General features: G+C 43.6%; 1 protein-coding gene across 3 annotated transcripts in view; it reads right to left on the bottom strand.

Moving 5' to 3' along the window:
* PDE1C (phosphodiesterase 1C) overlaps window positions 1–20,030 on the bottom strand; it is a 279,453-nt gene extending 259,423 nt beyond the window's left edge. For 2 of the 3 annotated variants that reach the window (XM_089917542.1, XM_089917543.1), the window contains exons 1-2: window positions 19,508–20,030; window positions 2,315–2,341 (exon numbers count right to left, since the gene is read on the bottom strand). In XM_089917542.1, coding sequence (XP_089773668.1) covers window positions 2,315–2,341; window positions 19,508–19,608 — 128 coding nt within the window. In that variant the 5' untranslated portion in view covers window positions 19,609–20,030. The remainder of the gene's footprint in view (window positions 1–2,314; window positions 2,342–19,507) is intronic. The other variant, XM_022583887.2, reaches the window with a different exon arrangement.
* Window positions 20,031–21,398: the final 1,368 nt, after the last annotated feature.

The following is a 21,398-nucleotide window of genomic DNA, read 5'->3' as shown; positions in this document are numbered from 1 at the left end:
TTGTATCCTGGGCTGTTTTTCCCCTTATATCCAAAGCAAACCTACAAGACCTAAAGCTTTTTAATGTAGCATTTGTGTCATTTAGTTTTCCTACATGAAGCCACCAACTTTACCTGACTAATTATTGACTGAATCCAAATAACCGCACTTAGAATTCAACTAACCAGTTGAGTCCACACTAGTACGCCTGTCCTTAACATGAAAAAGGAACCACAGCTATTCCCAGTCCAAATGAATCATCCAATAGACAAGCATATATTCAAACAGACCAGCATCTGACAGGGTATCAAGATATATTTAAAAGTGTCTACCATTCATCAAATGAGGTATCCACATACTCCAAATTTACAGATCCCTAGAAAAGGTCTCAAGCAAGATCATTCTGATAAAGGTTGAAGGTTTGATACATGAAAATGGCCTCAAATTCTTTAATACCCTTCCATCAAGAGATGTAATCTATATCTCCTTCTCTTGACTCTGGGTGGATTCTGCAATAGCTTGACCAATAAGATACAGAAGAAGTGACATTAAGCCAGTTTCAGGGAGACTAGCACCTTCCACTCCTTTTCTCTTGGAACACGTGGCCTAGGAAGCCAGCTAAGAGTGCAACACCCCTGAGACCACCATGCAGTAGAAGCCCAAACTCCTGGAGACATTCTGGAGGATGAAAGCCATGTGGAGAGAGAGAAAGAAAGAAGGAGCACCGAAGCTCCCCAGACGCGAGTGAAGAATCGATCTTGGAAGTGGATCCTCCATCCACACCAGCCCCAGCTGACACCAGGTGGGTCAGATCCAAACCACCCAGACAAGTCCTTCATGAATTCCTGACCTATAAAATCATGAGCAAAGTAAAACCCTTGTTCTAAGCCATAAGTGTGGGGATGGTTTGTTACTCAATGATAAATTAGTAGACATGGAATATTTCACATGAGAATATGCATGTGATTAAAAGCAGAAGAGCTCACACCAAGCCTCTATTAATTTGCACTTTTAAGACTTCAATAAAGCTGATACAAACCAGTTTTTTTTTACATCGACATAAAAATGCAACAGCCTTCACATCAGATATGCAAACATATGCTTTCCCAAAAAGTTGACACAGTGATTTGAAACCTGACAGGTTTGAGCAGTTCTCTTGAGAAACTCCCTCTTACCTGTCTATTTATCTCCCCTTAAAATAAGATTGAGGCAACTTTGAAACATGTCATACCCCAAGTTAACTACACGTGAAAATGATAAATTACCTTTTACTACTAAAGACTATTATGCCCTCTAATCTGAGTGATTAATTTACGCCCTGCTCAGTGGTTCACATGCAATTACTACCATGAGGCTGATGAACCCGAACAAGACAGAATTCTTCAGCCATCTGTATAAGCTCACTATGTGTAGAAAAGTATAGCAACGTCTAGGAAGCTTTTAAAGTTTTAGTTCATTTTCTCTCAATGATTTGTGCACCTCCACGCCGCACATCAAATGATGGCACCACTACTTTGGATTACTGACTTTATTTGGAAGCCACAGGACATAGGAGCCTCTACTATGAGATGAGACCCACTAGGAGAGGTCAGATTAAAGTCGTCACTGAAAGTGCCATTGTTGAAACCTACTGGAAGATTTTAATTGCAACAGCAATTTTTGATCCCATATAATCTGTTTAAAGCCATAATACCAAAGTCAATCCATGAAAAGCAGACACTAGACTTTTAGACTGAGCCATAGCTTTCTGCTGCTTGGCGAACAGAAGGTCTAAGCAACTCTATTTCTTTGGAATGTGCTTTCCAAACTCTTCTCAATAAAACAGAGTAATGGAGGGTGAAGACAGATGATATTCTACTTTAAATTACCCATTCCATGGTTAAATCAAAAGACTTCCCTTAAAGGAATTTGTATCTATGTTTTGAGCTCAATAGCATTTTGTCAGCAAATCAGGCAAAGGAGAATCCAAACACTAAACATGCATTTGCAAACCTTTTCTGCTCCACCTATAATCCTTTACACATGCCCTCAGCCCAGCCCCACTCTGGTCAAAGGTTTTAATAAAATCACTAGATAACTTAGCAGTAACAAGCTTTCTAAGCCACTGGATCCACTCTCCTGTGAAGGTGTACACTTACTGTGCCACACTAAACGCATGCAATCAATTTTTAATTACAGAAACAGTAGTGACTCGAAGATAAAGCAGGCAACTCGCTGAGAAGGGCCTGAGAGGCTGTTTATTACAATGAACGTCCACCATGAGCCAGACTTGCGAAGAGTCGTGACACAAAGGAGTCAACCAACCAGTTCCCCTTTCTCAGAGGGACGCTCTTACCTCTGGGACGTTTTCTTATATTTCCTCCTGTGGGAAAAGAAGCATAAACACACATCAGAAAAGAGCCTGCGGCAGGTGGTAGGTTAGAAAAAGATAGCTTCAGCGGGGATGGACGCAGAGGTGAGCACTTTGTAGAAAGTTCTCTCTGTGAGGCTTGTGGGTCTCAAAACCCACTTAAAAGTTTTGGATGATTGTGTTACATTGTGGTTGGATGCAGAGAATCATAGTCTTATCAGCTACACATAGCATCCCAAGAGCTCAATGGCTCTGCCCCCGATATTCTGCTCTTTCCCCTCTGAGAGCACTGTAGCATCTTGGTTGAGATCAGACCTTAAAGATGGCAAGATCCAGGTTCAAATATCAGCCCTTCATTCACCACGTTCATGGAGTTGTTGAGGAGTAAGTGGGCAGAGGCTGTGAAGCGTGTCTTGTATCTGGCACATATTAAATGGCCCACAACTCTTAGCTATTTGTACTGTCATTACTGTTACTATTATCCCCATCAGCTAGCACCGAGGTCCCTTTAAAGACCTGCCTTTTAAAATGTAAATGTGTAATCATGCAACTAAACCATAAGACCAGACATAAGGTCTTCAGAGAAGGAAGACGTGAGAAAAGGGACAATGAGAAAGTCTAGAAGCAAAATAGTGAGAGCAGAATCAGGAACTTGCTACTGGCTAAGCTGTGGGCTCAGGCCCCTGGAAGAACAGGTCCCCAGGAAGCACAAGTAGCTGGAGTTCTACTCCACCTCTGCTATTTAGAGTCCTCACTTAGCCTTGGGCAAATCTACTGGGTGCAGGGCTTCTTAATCTATCAAATGGAGGTCACATCGGCCCTGGTAATCTCACCTGGGTCACAGTGGCATTCGAGGAGGAAATGGCCATAAAAGTTTATTTTCCAGTGTATCCCAACGTTTTTCACATTTGTGTCAGCTTTTGTAGGCTCTGAAGACCCTCAAAAGAGTTTTAAAAGACTCTTCAATGCAGGGGATTACAGGAAAGGAAGTGCTGGGAGAGGAAAACACATCTCCCGGTAGCATCTCCAGGAAGGGCAATGCAGCTGTCCTTGGTTCCACACCGACGTTCCCATTACAGTCACTGCACCAGGAAGCCAAGCTACTGATTTGCTAATAGAGCTACATGTCACACATGCTTTACAAGAAGGCACAGATGTTTCAAATTCAGAATCCCTATGACCTGTGACATCTCTGTTTAAATGAAAATATACATGGCAGTGTGACATGTTAAGTGAAGTAAGCAGCATGCAGCACCGAACCCGCAATGTGATCTTGACCTGAGAGGTACTGATACCTATTTATCTATAAGGAAAAACACCAAAGTGATAATCATGAGCCCAGGGTAGTAGGTTAATGAATCATTACTTTTATTTTTACTTGTATGAATTTTCTATATTTTCTATTTTAAATGAGCATTATGATTATAATTAGAATAATTATAAAAATTTATAAAATATTCATATACAGTCACATATACAGATATATACATCTATAGAAAGAATATACAGAGATATTTACATGTTTGAATTATATCATATATGTAGGGAGGAAGGTCAACTAACAGATGGGTTAGGGCTTGGGCTTGAGAGCAAACTACCTGTGTTCCGATCTTGGCTGTGGCACTCAGCTCTACAGTGTTGGCCCAGATATTCAACCCCTCTGAGCCTCATTTTCTTTATCTGTAAAGTGGGAATAATCAGAGCACCTCTTTCAAGACCTCGTGGTGAGAAATAAATGAGATAACCCACCTGAATGTCAGCTCCCCAAAGGCAGATTCTTTGTATGCTGCCCCACCGTATCCCACTGCTTAAAACCGTGTTTTGCACTCCCTCCAAAAGCTGTGATGGGTGTGCACTGACCATCCTGGACCACCCCCCCACCCCAGCAGTGACAGCTCACACGCTCTAGGCAGTAGCAAAGGCAGAGGTTTCATCCACAGGCACAGACCACAGTGAGCTGTGGGTGTGACCCATGCCCTTGGCCCTCGTTAGAACTGCTGTCTAATGAACCGGGCTCGGGAGTCTCTGGCAAGACTGGAAAATAACCCAGTGATAGTGTGCAAGGGCCAAAGGTAAGGGGGCAGTTGGGGCAGATGGATGCCCCTGGTTCCTACCCAGAAACTCAACTAGTTCTGTCAACAGAGTGTATCTTCAGAGGCCAGAAGAAGACAACCTTTGCTATTGGCTTCCACAGAATTCTGCCAACATTTGCCAAGGATCATAAAAAGGCACTGCTGGGGGCTTCCCTGGTGGCGCAGTGGTTGAGAGTCCGCCTGCCGATGTAGGGGACGCGGGTTCATGCCCCGGTCTGGGAAGATCCCACATGCCGCGGAGCGGCTGGGCCCGTGAGCCATGGCTGCCGAGCCTGCGCGTCCGGAGCCTGTGCTCTGCAACGGGAGAGGCCACAACAGTGAAAGGCCCGCGTACCGAAAAAAAAAAAAGGCACTGCTGGGAACGCTGAGTGCATCAAAATGAACAAAATTAAGAATAGCTTCCAATTTCAGCACCTACTAGTAACAAGCACTTAACATACATCACTAATACTCATAATAACTCTACTAAGATCTACTCTCTGAAAGAATCTGAACCCTAAAAAAGGAAATTAATACATGTTACCAAAAGTGTTATAGTATAACAACCAAGACAAGGGGTGGCTCAGGAAGCTTTGTAGCTTTGATTGATGGGCAGGAGTTCAACAAGGAGGAATACGTTAAGTACGTGGGCAAGCAGGTAAGAAGGGCGTGCCTAATGACCTCAAACCAGCCCAGCTCAGCCCAGGCAGATTCAGAGGCAGACAGCAGGTTCTAAGGCTAAAAAGTACTGAGCTAATCAAGAAATGTAATAAAATGTATACATTTTTTTAAAAGATGACACCTGAGAGAAGGGGTCACCTGTTGCATTGCCTTGTGGAAAGACAATAGGGTTCTGGAATGTGATAAACCTGGTTCAAAATCCAACTTCTCCCTCTCTAGCTGTGAGACTCAGACAAGCTCTACACTAAAGCAAGCTTTAGCTTCCACATCTATAAAATGGGAGGAATGATCTCAGAGAACACAATGCACTGAATTTGCCAGGTACCATGCATGCCATGTAAGGGGAATTCTAAAAGGTTTAGGACCCTTTCGCCTTGTTTTGAGTTTCTTGAGCTCAGGGGTCCTGTCATATGGGTCTCTGTATCTATCCCAAGGGCATGCACATCGACGGGCACATGGTTCGTACACAACAAATGTCTGTTGGCAAAGTAAATACATCATTTGTAGCTGCCACCCACACATATCAAAACATGGGTTGTGCATTTGGTAGACCCAAAAGAGAGAGACCAAAAAATCTTATTTTCAGCCCAACTCACCTTCCCAACATTCACTCCCCACCTTCACAGATGCATTCCTGACTTCACAGATTCTGAAGTTCTCCCTTCCCATCTTGTCCCATTTAGACAGACAGCCCCCATGTCCAAAGACACCCAACCCAAACAGTGTCATCTTACACTGGAGCTGGAAGGTCAGCACTTAAAGCACAAGAGAAAATACAGATCCATGGAAATTACTCTACTCAAGATCCTACTCACAGATCATCTTGACTGGGCAAGATGGTGAGGCTTGAGTCCTACTTATCCTTCAGCTTTCAGCTTTCAGCTGAATCATCACTTTCTCACGAAAACCTTCTAGGGCCTCCCAAACTGGATCATCCCTCTTGTGTGTTCCATGGTGGCCAGAGCTCATCTGTTATGCTGACGGCAAGATCGATAGCTTGTCCACTATCTGGTAGCATTTCTCCCTTGCCTAACATGGTGCTTGACAAATGACAGCTGTTCAATATACTGCTGTTGCGTGAATGAGTGAATTCATCAAGACACTGATCAAAATGCTTTCTTTCTACTCATTTTTTTTCTGTTTAGTGATGAGTTACTACAAGCAATGAGACCATCTACCACAGTCATGGTTTTCTACACACAGGAGGAATGCAATGAGAGAAGGCTGGTGGGGGGAAGCTGGAGAGGAGGCTCACAATTGTTGAGCATCTCCTCTGTTCCATGTCTGTTATATAAATTAACTCACTTTGACCTCCTACAGACCCTAGGAGGTTTACCTCACTTTATACTTGATGGCAATGAGGCTCAGAGAGGTTAAGTAACTTTTCTAAGGATACAGAACCTTGAACTGGTTGAGACAGAAAGCAAACTCTGAAGCCCTCAAAGAAAATTGAGGAAATTAGTCAAAGAAGTCAAAGGATGCCTGGAGGAAATTTAGACACTCGACAAAAACAAACAAAACCAACCACAGAACATACTGGGCTCTTTCCGTCCAAACGCAGGAAATGAGCTAGAAAAGAACCTAGTTTATTCTTGGCCTTTTGTTTTTAAGAACTTCAACAGAATTTGCCCCTGATTCATAACCTTAAGGACAAAGGGAATGTTTTTAAATCTTCTGTTTTGGTTTCTCAAACTTACTTTAAATTTATAATTTTTTGAAACTTAATACATCACAAGTCTCAAGATTCACGTAGCTAGACTGAGCTAATTCAGACCACAGAGAATGACCAGGAGCTGCTGTGCTCTGGTATCTCGGCAGTGTGGGAGATGGAGAGAGCACACCTGCACACTGAGGCAGAAGGCAAGCCATCTTCACAAGGCCAGGCTGAGGAAACCGCATGGATGAAAGCCTAGAGCACTTTGCAAACTCTGTTCCCCGGAATGCCCTCTACCCTTCACTCACACACACACACACACACACACACACACACACACATACATGGCATTGTTTGTCTATTCATTTGTTTTTTAAAGAGAGGCATTACAGTATAGTGTTTAGGATCACTTACCTAAGCTAAATCCCTTCTTCAACTTACTGTGTCCAATAAGCTATGTGACCTTTGGCAACTTACATCACTTTCCCAGCCACCAGTTTCCTTATCTGTAAAATCCGGGTAACAATAATACGCACTTCACAGGTTGATGTGAGTTGAATGTAATAATGAATGTAAAGTTTTAGCACAGTGTCGGGCAACCAGTAACGTTCAAGAACGAGTCAGCTACTGTATTTATAACAATAGTACTGCCTAAGTAATAATGGTATTATAATTCCATAGGTTTCCAAATTTTGTTTGGAAAAAAAAGGCTTTCATTGATTAAAAAGGTTTTAAAAAGAAGTTTAAGATTGTTTTCTAAAGTAGAAAAATTGAATACTCTCAGTTCTCCTCATCTTAGAACACTTGAGCCACAAAGAAAGCAGGTGCTAATCTCAGTCGTACTAAGCAGAGGAGGAACTGAAACTCTGCCCAGCCCTCCTCGCTCCCCACACTCCCCAGGGAGCCTGCAGGCTGTATACACTCTGACACCCAGCCAGCAGTGGTCCCTGTTAGCCTAGCAGACCCACATACTTTCCTCTAATGTCAAAGCTGGGTCGTTGCTCAGAAAGCAGGAAAAAAAGAAAGTAAAATTAGATATTTAGGAACTGGACACCATGATAATCCTTAGAAATATCTCAAATTATCTTTAAGAAAAAACCTTTTTATCGATAATTCCCTAAAAACTGAAGCCCAGTGAGTTGCTTACACAGAATCCCTAAGCATGCTCTAGAAGTTATAACTCAGCACAGAGATATCATGCTATAACTAGAATTACTGATTGACCACAACCATTTACCTGTTAGGCAAATTAAAAGACTCCTGGTCTTCACTGAAAATCCATGTCTGTTTAACTCTGGAATGTGTCTACGAAATCGTGGATTGCCCAAGAAATATCAAATAGTGTGTACATGTTATGTGTGCATGCATGTGTACAGAACAGGGGAAGTGATAAGCTGGAAAAATCTCCCCTGGAAGGCTTCAGTCCATTTACGTCCAGCTGATCACATTCTGACAAGCGGCTACTGAGACGGGAGTATCATCAAAGAGCAAAGAGCATTGACCCCCAATATTTAAAAAGGTTCCCCAAAGCTGTCCATGGCTGTGTCATCTACACCTTGAACTTCAAGACCCTGCACTTCATTTTACCTCTCTTGGCCCCAGTTTGGGAGAGAAGGGAGGAAACTAAGCAAGCATAAGGAGTGATTCTGGCCACAGTACACTTGGACCTAAGGGCAGAGTAGAGACAGCAAGGAAATAGCAAAAAAGAAACAACAGTGTGGCAGATGCAGGATGCTTTTAAAGAGCTTTGTTTGCTTTTTGATGGCTAGCAGTTTGCAAAGTACTGGGCATACCCACAATCACATGTAAGTTTCACAGACTCCAAAGTCAAACAGATGACTTGGGCATCATTCCTGATAGCCTGGATGAGTGAGAGTCAATTAAGCATTGAGGTTAAATCATGAAGCACCTGGCAGTCTTTCACTTTTTTAAAGTATCTTTGAGTAAGAGCCATATGGTTGCTGCAATAATGAGGTTTATAAATAGGCTTAATATTCAAACAAGCTGGCTTAGAAAAACCAAAACTTGTGCTTAGTCTCTAAGTTGACAGCAAGATACCTCCCAGTTGAGCACAAGAAGATTTTCTGGTCTGGGAAGTTGAATATGCAACAACTCCACACACACAGTGAGAAGTCCAGTTCTGTCTGCAATGTTCTCCAGGGTTTCTGGGCAATAATGACTCACTCTGTTCCAGATCCCATCAGATCCCGTCTCCATCCTTCCTTACTGAGGTCACTATTGCTGCCGAGGCACAGATAGCTTTGGAAATGTTGGTTCTCAGGCTTCAGTTCCCTCAAGGGAGAGGAGATTGGGGGACAGGCTCAGAAAAAAAAAGTGCACAGCAAAACTCAGGGAATTAAGTACATGTTCTCACGAGTTCAGGTCACATGCGGCTCACTCGTGGGAAAGTGGACTGAGATAAAATGCCACAAATATCCGTGAAATGATCGAGGATCTGAATGATCCTCTGGTTTTGTTTTTTACTGGCATATGGGGTGCCGACTGAACAAAACTGGATATAGCTGGAAACTTCCACTGAATCTGTCTTAAATCATTTGTATGAACTACTTTAGATGCTGCTGAGAATGGAAGGCCCTTGTACATTTCTTCCCATTTCTCCCAGTGATTTCATTTCCATGATACCCATGTTAAAACCTAGATTTGCAAAGCTATATATACTGATTGCTTTATGGCCTTTCCCATATTTTTAACAAGTAAATGCCAATGAGAAGATATATATAAATTGCGGTTTCCTGGTACTTTCCAGCAGACTATTTGGGGAAGGGGTGGGGAGAAGAAAGATATTAGAGAAAATGAGAAACTTCTCTTACTAGCTCAAATATTTCTTAACTGATGAGCTACAGAATGAAAATCCATATGGGCAACAATTCTATTTTCCTGGTTGGCCAAAGATCCAAGGCAGGACAAAAAATACAAAATAATGAAATAATATAAACTCACTTTTACTTGGAATAACCCAATAATTAGGAAGGAGTTGTTTTTGCTTAAATTTTCTAGAGAATTTTTCTGCCAGGTTGTCTATTGGGGAAAATTGTCCTACAGATTCCCACCCTTTCATTTAGGGCTCTTAGAAAAGGAAGATCATGTTTGGGGACAGCAACTCCCAAAGTACAAAATTCCAATATGTTTAACCCAAAGTGATGAGATCAAATTCAAATGAAGGAAGCCTTCGAGAGTGTGGTTTGGGGTTGAGCCCTGGTAAATCAGAAAAATGAGAGAATGCTAATCCGAAACACAGCTGTAAATAAGATGATCAATGTTTAACTCACTTCTGGAAGCAAATGTGTTTCTATCTAATGCCGGCTGGGCAGTGGAAACAGGAGAAATCCTTGAGGAGAAGGTTTAGTTCAAACTAAACAACCCCACAGGAAGCCCCACCTGGACTGGCACCAACTCACAGTCAATCCACCCCGCGCCGGGTGCGCCCACATTCCCACAGGGCTGCGTCTTCATTGCTCCCCCTCCCCAGACCCCTCGTCTAGCTGCAGACAGCTGGCCAGTCACAAAAATCCAAATCTCCTGTTCATGCTTGTTTCTCTCCTGGGCCTGGGTTAAAAATTCCAGCACTCAGATTACTGTCTAATAGGACCCCTCCCCAAAGAAAGCTGAAATCTTCCTCTGAAAAGCATTATTTTTGAGCAAACCAAGGACCATTTCCCTCTAGCTTAAAATCTACTGCTTAAAGCTGGGCAGTGAGCTAATCAGTGGCACCAATGAAAAAATACTGGAAAGGTCATTAAAGAAAACAGAAAGTAAATGTCATGCTTGTAGAAGTCTAAGTAGTACCTTTTTTGCATAAATGATCTATCCCTCCATTCACATATTTACAACCACTTGCAGTGTTCTAAGTACAATAAAACTGTGTGGGTGGGAATGGAAGAGATCTTTGTGACCTCCTTCCTGGGAGCCTGTCTCCGGTTTCGATAAACATCAATGAGAAAGGCTGAAAACAAAAATATTTCTTAATATCTGTGACAACACTGCCAGAGTGGAGATAAATCCAAAGGACTGAGACAAAACCTCACTCTTCACAGATATATCCCTGTAATTAGGGGAGGGGTAGGTTTTTTAATTGAATTATCCAGAGAGATGCTTGAATTCTCTACTCCGTTTTCCCCATGTAGATTTAGCCAGAACAAAAACTGTATCTTCTGCCAAGTTTAACTTCAGTGACCAGTCTAACGTTTTTAAGGCTTTCCTATCTCTCCAAGTAGTAACTCCTTCCTTCTCTCCTCCACCTTTCCTCCCAACTTGTTATCAAAACCTACTCCCGGCAGAAAGCAGCTATTGGCCATTTACAATTCCAGGTGAATGTAAGTCAATACAACAGCTCCTTGAAAGCAGATGTCCTTCCTATTTCCTCTCAAATCTTCTCTCACAATAGAATCATCTATAGAAGGCTCTTCTCTGGACATAGGCTCTGTAAATTTCAACAATTTAAATATGGCAAAAGTAAGGCCGATCCCCAAAATACAGAAAAAAAGAACAACCCACTCAGCTAGCAGATGCACTCCTAGGGACCATTTTGAGCGCCACTGTCAACTGAATCAGTTGAGCATTTGAACCAGATTCTCCTCAGCTACAGTTATCCTCACTGAAAGTATCCAAGACTCCCACAAATGGGTGCTTTGAACAATTCTTTCATTTGTTTAACCATGACTAATTTCAGTTAGTAGTTTTATAGACAGAATGGCAGTTCTAAACATTTTTGAAGCTTGATTTACAATAATTCATCCTTATATTTCACAAATGAGCTATGCAGGACCCTGTTCATGAAAGTGTTTATAGTTTCTCATAGTTAGGAGACAGGGTTCCAAGTAACAACCTAGAGTAGTATACTAAATATAAAATACTTTGGGGGGGTTAATTTAAAGATATTGTAAGACCCCTTAGAGTCATCCTCAGACAAGACTCAGAGACGTAGAGAAAAAAAAAGGGGTGGGATATTAATCTGAATTTGAACTACTCCTAAAAACACACCTGGAAGTACCAGATTTACTCCGTGTCTCTAGAGTGTAGGAAAAGTCTTGCTTATTTAAGAATTTTGGTTGTTTAGAATCTGGATAAACAGAATTTAATGGTCTTTGGATGTCTAATAGTGACTTTCAGTCAAAATACATCTTCACATTGCTTCTCACTCTTCTACTGGTCTTAAGGGAAAGGAAAGCTATATTTTGGCAGAATATTGAATATTGGGTCCCTGCAATAGGTCTTTGGAAGGGAGTGGAAAAGAAGGGAGGAAGGTCCATTTTTGGAAGGCCTTAAAGAGCTTCCGGGGAAAAGGCCATGAATGAGGCAGAGCTGATGTGGAGGGTGGGCACTATGGCAGAACTGTGGATGCCCCAAGAGACAGAGGCCCGGTGTGTGCACGTAGGACACCTTGGGAGCAGCAGCATGAGGCGGCGCCCACTGGACGAGCCTAGACAACAGGACAGCCTCCTGCAGGGTCTAGGGAGCCTCCACCCAGCCAAGCTGCACCAGACCCTTCTGAAGGGGTCTGGGCTCCAAGCTCCGAGTCTCACTGCCTGGCTCATGCCTGACAGTCCCCACAAGGTCTGTGATGAGGGCCTCATTCCATTTAGCTTCTTGGGTCATGGTCTCTTTCTGCATCTGGAATACTGGAAATGACCCTGCCTAGCCCTCAGGTTTCTGTCTTTGCTCCAAACGCATGTTGTGGTGGACTTGACACCAAGCAGTCAGTACAAGTGTTCCAAGCAAAGCCATGTAGATTGACTACTAGCTGGTCTTTCCCAAATGTTGAACAAGTAAATGCCAATGAGAAAGTATATATAAACTCATCGTCTTCTGGCATCTTCTGTCAGACTATTTAGAGAAGTCACACTAAACTATGTTCTCTATGAAACGGGAACCAAGGAAAGCAGTTTTCTATGAACCAAAGAAAATTAAAGACGGAAAATGGAGCTAGAAATGAAGAAATCTCTTTGCTCAGGGCTGCTTACCAACAGAGGCTGTAAAACTTAGCCAAAATAATAAACAGCTGCTAAATACTGAGCTGTAATTAGCTAATAATTAGCACAACCAACTTCTGATAAGCAAGTGATGATGTACTAATATATGACATTGGTATTCAAGTAAAGAAAATTTCATTCTAAATATAAGAATCTACTTAACCCTTTTTGATATTCACCTCTTTCTCCCCTTCAATATATATTAAGAACATAATTCAGGGAGACTTAACTGGCCTTTATTAGGAAAAGAAAGACTCGAAAACAATCCCTCAAACACAGATGTCTTCCTTCTCTAAATCCTAGGACATTGTGTCAATGTCATTTACCTAGCAATTAGTTATTGCCCATACTTTTATTGTTGTTTTATAACTTTTCACTTCTATAAAGAATTATCTTGTCTCCCTAACTAGACTCTAAGTTTCCTGAAAGCAGGGCTTTTCTCTTGATACTTTCATTTCTCTTCTGAAGCTCCTAATATCCGGTATATAATAAGAGCCCAATAAAATTATGCTGAACCATCTGACATTTGCAATTAAATGGGAGAGTGGAAGGCCCAATTAACACCCTAAAATATGTAATCTGGGGGAAATAAACATCAATTTTTAAAAATTATTCTTTTGGAATTGCTTTATATATATATATATATATATATATATATTTTTTTTTTTTTTTTTTTTTTTTTTTTTGCTGTGTGCGGGCCTCTCACTGTTGTGGCCTCTCCCGTTGTGGAGCACAGGCTCCGGACGCTCAGGCTCAGGGGCCATGGCTCACGAGCCCAGCCACTCCGTGGCATGTGGGATCTTCCCGGACCGGGGCACGAACCCGTGTCCCCTGCATCGGCAGGCGGACTCTCAACCACTGCGCCACCAGGGAAGCCCTGGAATTGCTTTATTAGTGAGATTCAGGTGAAGCCCCTCTTACCTGGGTCATCTGTTCACAAGGCTTTAACTCAGAACCATGACTCTCAGACCCGAGGCTCTTAGGCCAAAGGTCTCTCCATAGTTCCAGGCTGCTATCACCACCAGCTACTTGAACCTTCCCGAGGCTGCTCCAGTCCAGCACGTCTAAACCCAAATTTATCATTCTGCTGTATCCAACCCTGCACTTCTCTCCGTGGTCTCTAACAAGGCGAATGGCACCAAATTCACTAATACATCCGAGACAAAACAAGCTTGGAAGACAACTTCTCCTTCTCTCTTTCTCTCTGCTCCATTCTAATGTCAACTGTGCCCCTTATTTTTTCCTCCTCAGTGGTACTACCATAACTGAAGAATCTTCTCCAACTGATCTCCAGGCCTCAAGTCTCATCTCCAATCTGTCCTCCATACTTCTTCCAGAATAGCCATCCTAAAATTCAAATCTCATTGTGTTACTCTCTAGCTTAAAGTCTTTTAACAATTCCTTAGAACTTAAGGGATAAAGTGTAAACTCCTTAAAACTACATGCATTCAAAAAAAGATTCCCTGAAGGATGAATGGAGAGTGTCTGGAACACATTTGTATGTGTGTGTGTAACGTGGTCGAAGACCTGCCTCCTTAAACTATGAGCATGTATAGTTTTGAATAAAACAAAAAGTAAATTTTTTAAAATTCCATGTATCACTACCTGGCCCATGCCTTTTTTTCCAACTTTATCTCTCATTCCTCCTTGATGTGTCAATGTCTCCCATACCTCTGTACCTTTGTACACTGTTACCTCCATTCACTAGCTTTATCTATCCCTCAATATTGCACTAGATGAGCTGCAAGAGGATACCTCACAACTACCTTTTAAGGAGAATATCTAAGACCTCTGGGGATTGGTTTGTCAGGGAAGGTAACCCTGTTACCTGTACAGCTGATGGACCAGGGACCAATGTAGGGGCCAACTGCTTCTGAGGTGACCTGGGAGATTTCTGTCCAATAGCTCCATGTTGAATGACAGCAGCTAGACCCAACCACACCCTCTCTTTTGGGATTACCGGTAAGAGGTGAGCATAGGGAAGGGCACTGAGACTCAGGCTATATTCCTAGTTAAGTAGACACAGCTTTTCCAGTTGTCCATAAAAACAGCTCAGAATTCTGAGCTGATGTACTCTGCTGACTGGATGACTCCTTGTTTTCCTCACATCTCTGCAGAAGGCTGACGTGAAGGAAAGAAATCTGTGCAAGTTTCTTCCTTGTGACGCTAAGGACTCTGCTCCGAGTAAGTCTGCAGCTCACTGCTCACACCTTCTCCGGCCCTCCCAGGCAGAGGTAGCTCCCCGTGTATCCTCTGTAACTACAGTCAACACTTCCGGGTGTTCATCTCTTTAGCTATAGCCTTATATCTTACAGCCTTATGGATTATCTACTTTTGCACAGAGTTTATCAAAGTGCCCGGCACATAACAGACACTCAGCAAATGTTAACTGACTAAACTTCTGTTGCCTGAACACTGATGGCCCTATTAAAAATTTCAGATGAGTAGAAAGAAAGTACAGAGTAGAAAGAAAGTACAGAGTGAGAAGTCTTTATTAAATAAGAAATATAAAACCAAAGATCCAGGCTTTTTGGCCTCTGGATTTTCCCCCTGCCTTTGATGTATACTTTGGAAAAGTCACTTAAGTTCTCTGTACTTGAGTCGGGGTATTAGTGAAGACTTTCATAGACACCAGACTCGAAGTAGCCTATGCAGGAACACAGCCTGACGGATTCACGTAGCTGGGACAGCAGACAGAATCAGAGAAACAACTGCAGGAACTGGGGCTTGTGGGAGCAGACCCAGGGACTTCCACTCCATCTTCTCCCCTCTGCTTCTCTGTAAGTTCTGGCCTGTCTCCTGTCAGTGAAAGCTCTGCTCCACGCAGTAAGAAATGGAGCCAGCAGCAGCCACCAGGAAAACCCAGAAGAGAAAGCAGCACTCTCCCCCAGCCAACAGAGAATCTCTGTGGAAGACTCTATTGCTTCTGCTTGGGTTCTGTGCCACACTTGAGACCAACCACGGTTGCCAGAATGGTGAAATTCTATGATTGGCCAATCCTGGATCTTGAGCCCATGGAGGGCTGGGGGGCAGGGGGGAGGGTCTACTGCCATAATAAGGGGGATGGGAAAGCTTGCTGAATAGACAGAAACAATAACCCCAGTCTGTGACCCTAATAACCATACACCTGGGGATACTCCAGTAACCCAAACAGATCAAAAAAAAAAAAAAAAAGCCTATGTCCTCATGGAACTTATATTTTAGTTGGAGGAAACAGACAATAAACATAATAAACCATATCTCCGTTTATGTTCATAACACTATTTTAGATCATGCAAAAAAAGCATCATCATCTTCATGGAGTGTTATAAAAGCATAAAGCTTATTGTACTGATTACCTCATAGTTGGGCAAAACAGATATACAAAAGCTCAATTACCATTGTGACAATAAATGCCAAGAAATAAGTGGAACCTGTTCTCTTGCTCGCAATTAAAAAAAAAAAAGTATAGAAGCACCCTTTTGTCATCATATAACAGGAAAAACTCTTGGTCAGGACCCAGGGTACAAGTTATGACTCAAAACCATACAGCCGTGAGGCTCCCCCTCAACATCAGAGGAAGCAAGTGTAGTCGTCATGTCTTCCCTGCTGGAAGATGCCCTAACAAAACAGGCGTTGGGAGGGGCTCTTAACAATTCCACCCACTCCTACAGAGGATAGAGTAAGGACAACAGCACTTGGGGGACAACTGAGGAAATGGAAACACAAAAAAAGAGGCTCCTTCCTCAAGGAACTTCTATTTTAATTGGAGGAAACAGACAATAAGCATAATAAATAAATGAAATATATAGTATTAAGACAGTGAAATGTGCTAGAGAAAAAAGGAAAGCGTGGAAAGGGGGATGTGTGGGGCTTGTAATATAGAGAGGACCATCCCCTATATTCTCCACACTGTAGATTCTTGGCAACGATCCTCTTGCTGCTGGTAAAGACCACTCCAGGCAAGTGCAGAAAAGGGGAGGAGAAGAGAGAACCTGGGTAAACCTAAGAGTGGGATTCTGCCCTGGGTCGTGGCTTTGCCACATCTTGCCCAGTTTCCACCTCAGTTTAGATTCCTGTGCCCAACCTGGGTAATGATGTTAATTAAATCCACCTCCCATCTAGTTCATGGAATATTGTGTTGATAGTACCACGTGGCCTGTAAGCTGACCCAGATACACATTTACCTTCATTTTGAATACTGAAAAGTTCATCTTTGGGTCTGTATGCTTCCTTCATCACCTATTCATTGAGCATCTACTATGTGCCAAACCCTGTTCTAGGCACTGGAGGTACAGCAGTGAGCAAGACACACAAAGTGTCTGTCCTAAGGAACTGACATTCTACTGGAGGATATGAAAAATTCAAGGATAGATTAAGTAGGCGAGATACTGACAATACCACTAAATAGTCCAGGCATGAGATGATCAAGTCCTGAAACTTAGATGGCTCTCAAACAAGGTGAACCAAATTCCTGACTATCTGTGGTCACCTGTAAAGCCCCTTCTATACAGGTGTCATGGTAATAAATTGGTATGAAAATTCAATTTTGGCTATTGAGTTTTTCTAAAATGTTGAAAGAACAGCTTCCTTTCTCTTACTGTTAATCCACTGTGGGAGCAAAGAGACACACACCCTTCCATCTCCTAAGGTTTCTATTTTGTTAACTGCAAAAGTGTTACTCCAAGTTGTATAAAAAAGCATGCGCTTTGGTTTCCGGAGTCTTTAGCTACTTACTATAGCACTACTGTTTTGTTAAAAAAAAAAAAAAAGTGGTAGTAAGAACCATAACAGTAGTAAAAAAAAAAAAATGTCATAACAAAAGTAACATGTCCTTTTTCAAATCAGAAAGTGAAGCTACAGATCTCCTGGGACTGCTGTTGGGCAGGGTGTTTCAGTAGGAAGGGTAAAAAGAGAAGGATTCAAAAACACACATTTGGAAAAGAATCAACCCACACCTTTTATGTTCAAAGGTACAGGGTGCTAGGTAAACACGAGAGACTTGAAAACAAAAATGCAGACAACAATCTGGGGAGAGAAGCCTAACAGATGAAACAGAGGAAGCTACAAGACAATGCGTTGTAAGCTCTGAATGCTTTTTCACACAAGTTTCCCACCTCAACCTGGCTGATTTGCCCAAACACTCTTCCCCAGCCTGAGTTGCTCTGTGGAGTTGGTTGGAATTGTAAAGCAGCCTGAGAGAAGCTGTTCCTGAGTGTGTGCACATGAGTCCCTCCAGCCGGGATGTCAAGGAGACCAGCTTGACAACACTTTGACATTGTATATTTTGGACCCAGATTTTGTGGATGCAACAAACTTTCTGTGTGCACCACAATATGATCCCATGGAGTGTTCATCACATATAACATGAGCTTATTGTAAACACCTCTCTGAAAGAGGTGCTGCATTGCATGCATCTCAACTGTTGGAAGAGCCTGCCAGCCAGAAAGACAATATTTCCAAATAAGTTTACAGCCTCTGCTTGCAGCAGCCAGACAACCCCAAAATCATGTTACTTGGCATGGTTTCCCATTTAGATCAATGGCAATGAAACTCACTTTGATTATTGATGGAAGGGCTTTTATAAATTGCACTTTAAATGGGGATACCTTGAAGAAACACCTACCTTATTGCTTCCCTTTAGAAACTGTGAACATCCTGGTTGGAATGTGGTCTCCCCCAAGATAAAGATAACTTAGATCAGTGCCTTTCTGACTTGTTTTGGGGTGTGTGTGTGTGTGTGTGTGTGTGTGTGTGTGCTTTCAAAAACAATAACTGCAGCAAAACAAACTGCCAAGGAGCTGGTTTTCCCATCACTGCCCTTGGTAGGAACAGAAGGTCTGAAGAATATACTTGGAGATAACCTATTTTTTTGTTTATCTGCACTAGATATTTGATGCCAAATATCTGGGAAATGAGTATCTGGTTGTTATGGAAGGTATCTTTGGGACCTGCCTGGTCAACTGAGGAGCAAGCTGTAACCATACAGCTGTCACTACAGCTTCCTGACTGGGATAACCAGCAGTTCATTGTTTATGAAATCTTTTCACAGAAAATAACATATATTTTCAGGTCACCTCTCTTCAGTACCCAAAAACAGACAGCACCCAATGAAGTGGATGAAATTCAGAGATCTCTGTTCACCAGTCCAACTAGAATTCTGGTCACTGTATTGAAAGCAAACACCCTATTTCACTGTTCAAATATTACTAGGAAACTCCAATATTGGTTCTGAACCCTACTTTCTCCAAAAATAGTCCTTCCTTTCAGTAACTCTTTTCCTGCTAGAAAGAATCCTAAGAAAATATCAGAAGTTTAAGTAGGCTAGGGAGAGGGAGAGGAAAATCTAACAGGCAGAATGCATGCTGAATTTGAACTGTTGGTAAGATCTTGGACCACCTGCCAAGGTGTCTGCAAGCATTCTGCAGAGAATAACTCTTCCTTTGATTAAAAGTCTGTGACCTGAGTCCCCAAACTTTTCTCCCCTGACAAACAAACAAACAAACAGAAATATCTCCATGAATACTGAGCTACTATAACTGAAATCTAAGGACATCTCCTCTTCCCCAAAGAAAGCATGACTTGGAAACAGCAAGGCATTCCGAAGCACTCAGAAAGACAAGTCTCGCTGTTGAAAGGAAGGTAGCAGTGACTGTAATTAACAGAGAAGCGGTTGTGGAACTTCTAGCGCTGTATTTTTAAGGGTCATGCAGGAATTGGGGTGAGCAGTCGTGACTGTGGCTGTGTAGTAAAATACTGATGAGAGGGAAATATGGTGAAAGAAGTAAACAGATCTACTTACAGCCCTCGGAGCCGAAGCCAGATTTTCTCGATCTGTTCTGGTTGCAGGTATTTCAGAGAGTTGCTCTCAAATTCTTCAATCTCCTTGGTTGGCGACTCCATAGCTGCAGGTTATCACTGGGAGTGAGGCTGAGAGACTTTGGGCTCTCCTCTCCCGCCTCTTTGCCCAGCCCTGCCCTCGAGCCCCAGTCAGGTGGCGAGCGCGTCTGCCTGTCACTTTCTGCGTGCGCTCCCCCTTCTGCGACCCCCAAATCATGGCTTAAGGCGGGCCCGGAGGGCCGGCGACCCCGGACCCAGGTGCTCCCCGGAGGCAGCTGCGGGAACCAGCCATGCTCCTGGGCTAATGCCAAGGGTAGGAATTGTGCTCCTGATTTAGGAGAAAACACCTCAGACCTATTCGGGTTCTTTTTTCTTTTTTCTCAAACAAAGCAAAGGAAGCGAACAGTTTGGCAGCTGAAGGACTGCAGGGGGGAAAGGGAGGACTAAGTGGGGAGGAGAGGCGGCGAGGAGGGAGAAAGTGAGAAGGGGAGACCGAGGAGGGGGGTGAGCCTAGGGGGAGCCGACCCGGGGCTGGGCGGTCCGGGGCTGGGCGGTCCGACCCGGAGGCCGTGCACCAAGGCTCCACCCGCGCCCCCTGCCCTGGGGCGCCCCGCGGCTCCCCCTCCCGGTCGCTCTCTCCCCAGCCACGCTGCCTTCCCGCCCCCTCTCTGTTTTCTGTCACTTACCAGCAGCTCTGCTGACAAGCGAGAAAACTGACAACTGAGAAGAGTCGTCTGCGAGCGCGCCGGGACCGGCGTCTGGTCTGGCACCCGCGGGCGCGGAGAGAGGGGCGCGCCGGGCACCGCCGGCGGCAGGGCACACGCTTGCCGGGCTCCAGCCCCGCACCCGGAGACCCGCGCGCGCCAGGGCGGCCCGCCGTGGCGCAGGGCCCCCAGCCCCGGCGCGCCGATGGCTCCCGAAGCCCGCACAAAATGAATAGCACGGCACCGCTCGCGGAAATCCCAGGGAACCGAGGTCCGTGTCCTCCCAGGGGGCCGGTGGGGCAAACAGCCACGGCGAGGTTCCGTGGAGTTTGTGCTTGGAGCTTTCATTCACAGCGCTCACTTCCACGCCCGCCAGAGAGGCGGTTCCATTTTGAAATATTAAAGCAATTGACAGGGACTAAAGTAACCACACATCACACTTAGAAAGTCCCGATATGTTCTTGCTAATGGGAGTCACCTCTCTCTCTCTCTCTCTCTCTCTCTCTCTCTCTCTCTCTTTCTCTCTCTCTCTCTCTGTCTCTCTCCCCCCAAAATGGTGTGAAAAAAGGAAAATATAAACAAAAGTAAGGAAGTTGGAGTTTCCACTGATTCATGACAGGCTCCTCAAAGGGTCCCTGGGCAGATGTTGACACTGGAGAGGAGTTTCAGCTCCACGAAGCTACAACTCAGAATCCGCGTCCCCCTAGGTCATTCACAATGTCAATAAAGTGTAATGCTCAGGCAGAGTGGGACCAGGTAATGCAGTTAAGAGGGGAGGAGAGAGGTGGGATTAAAAGAAAGACCAAAGACAGAAAAAGAAAAGAAAGAAAAGATCCTGGCTCAAGCTGACTGAGGCCCAGACATCACAGGAACTGGTGGTCAAGCTCCCTTCTAGATGCAGCCACCACCACTTCCCACTTCCCAGGGGCCATTTCAAACCTGGGACTCAGGGCTCCTGAGATTCAGGACGCAGCTTGCCCTATAATGGTATTGTCCCTCATTGGCAGTTAATGATTCAGTCACACTCCCAGCATTCTTATTCTATCTATCAGATATTTGCCTGCTTCTCAAAATTCAGATAAACTTAAAGGTGAGAACTAGTTTTTCTCCATTGCTCAAGTAAAGTTCCATTCAAGTGGCCTTGATAAA

Source organism: Delphinapterus leucas, chromosome 9, assembly GCF_059928025.1.
Source record: "Delphinapterus leucas isolate spDelLeu-1000000601 "Yukka" chromosome 9, BTC_Dleu_Yukka2, whole genome shotgun sequence".
Taxonomy (NCBI): domain Eukaryota; kingdom Metazoa; phylum Chordata; class Mammalia; order Artiodactyla; family Monodontidae; genus Delphinapterus; species Delphinapterus leucas.
The sequence above is the reverse complement of the archived record's forward strand: the minus strand, read 5'-3'. Positions and strand labels throughout refer to the sequence as shown.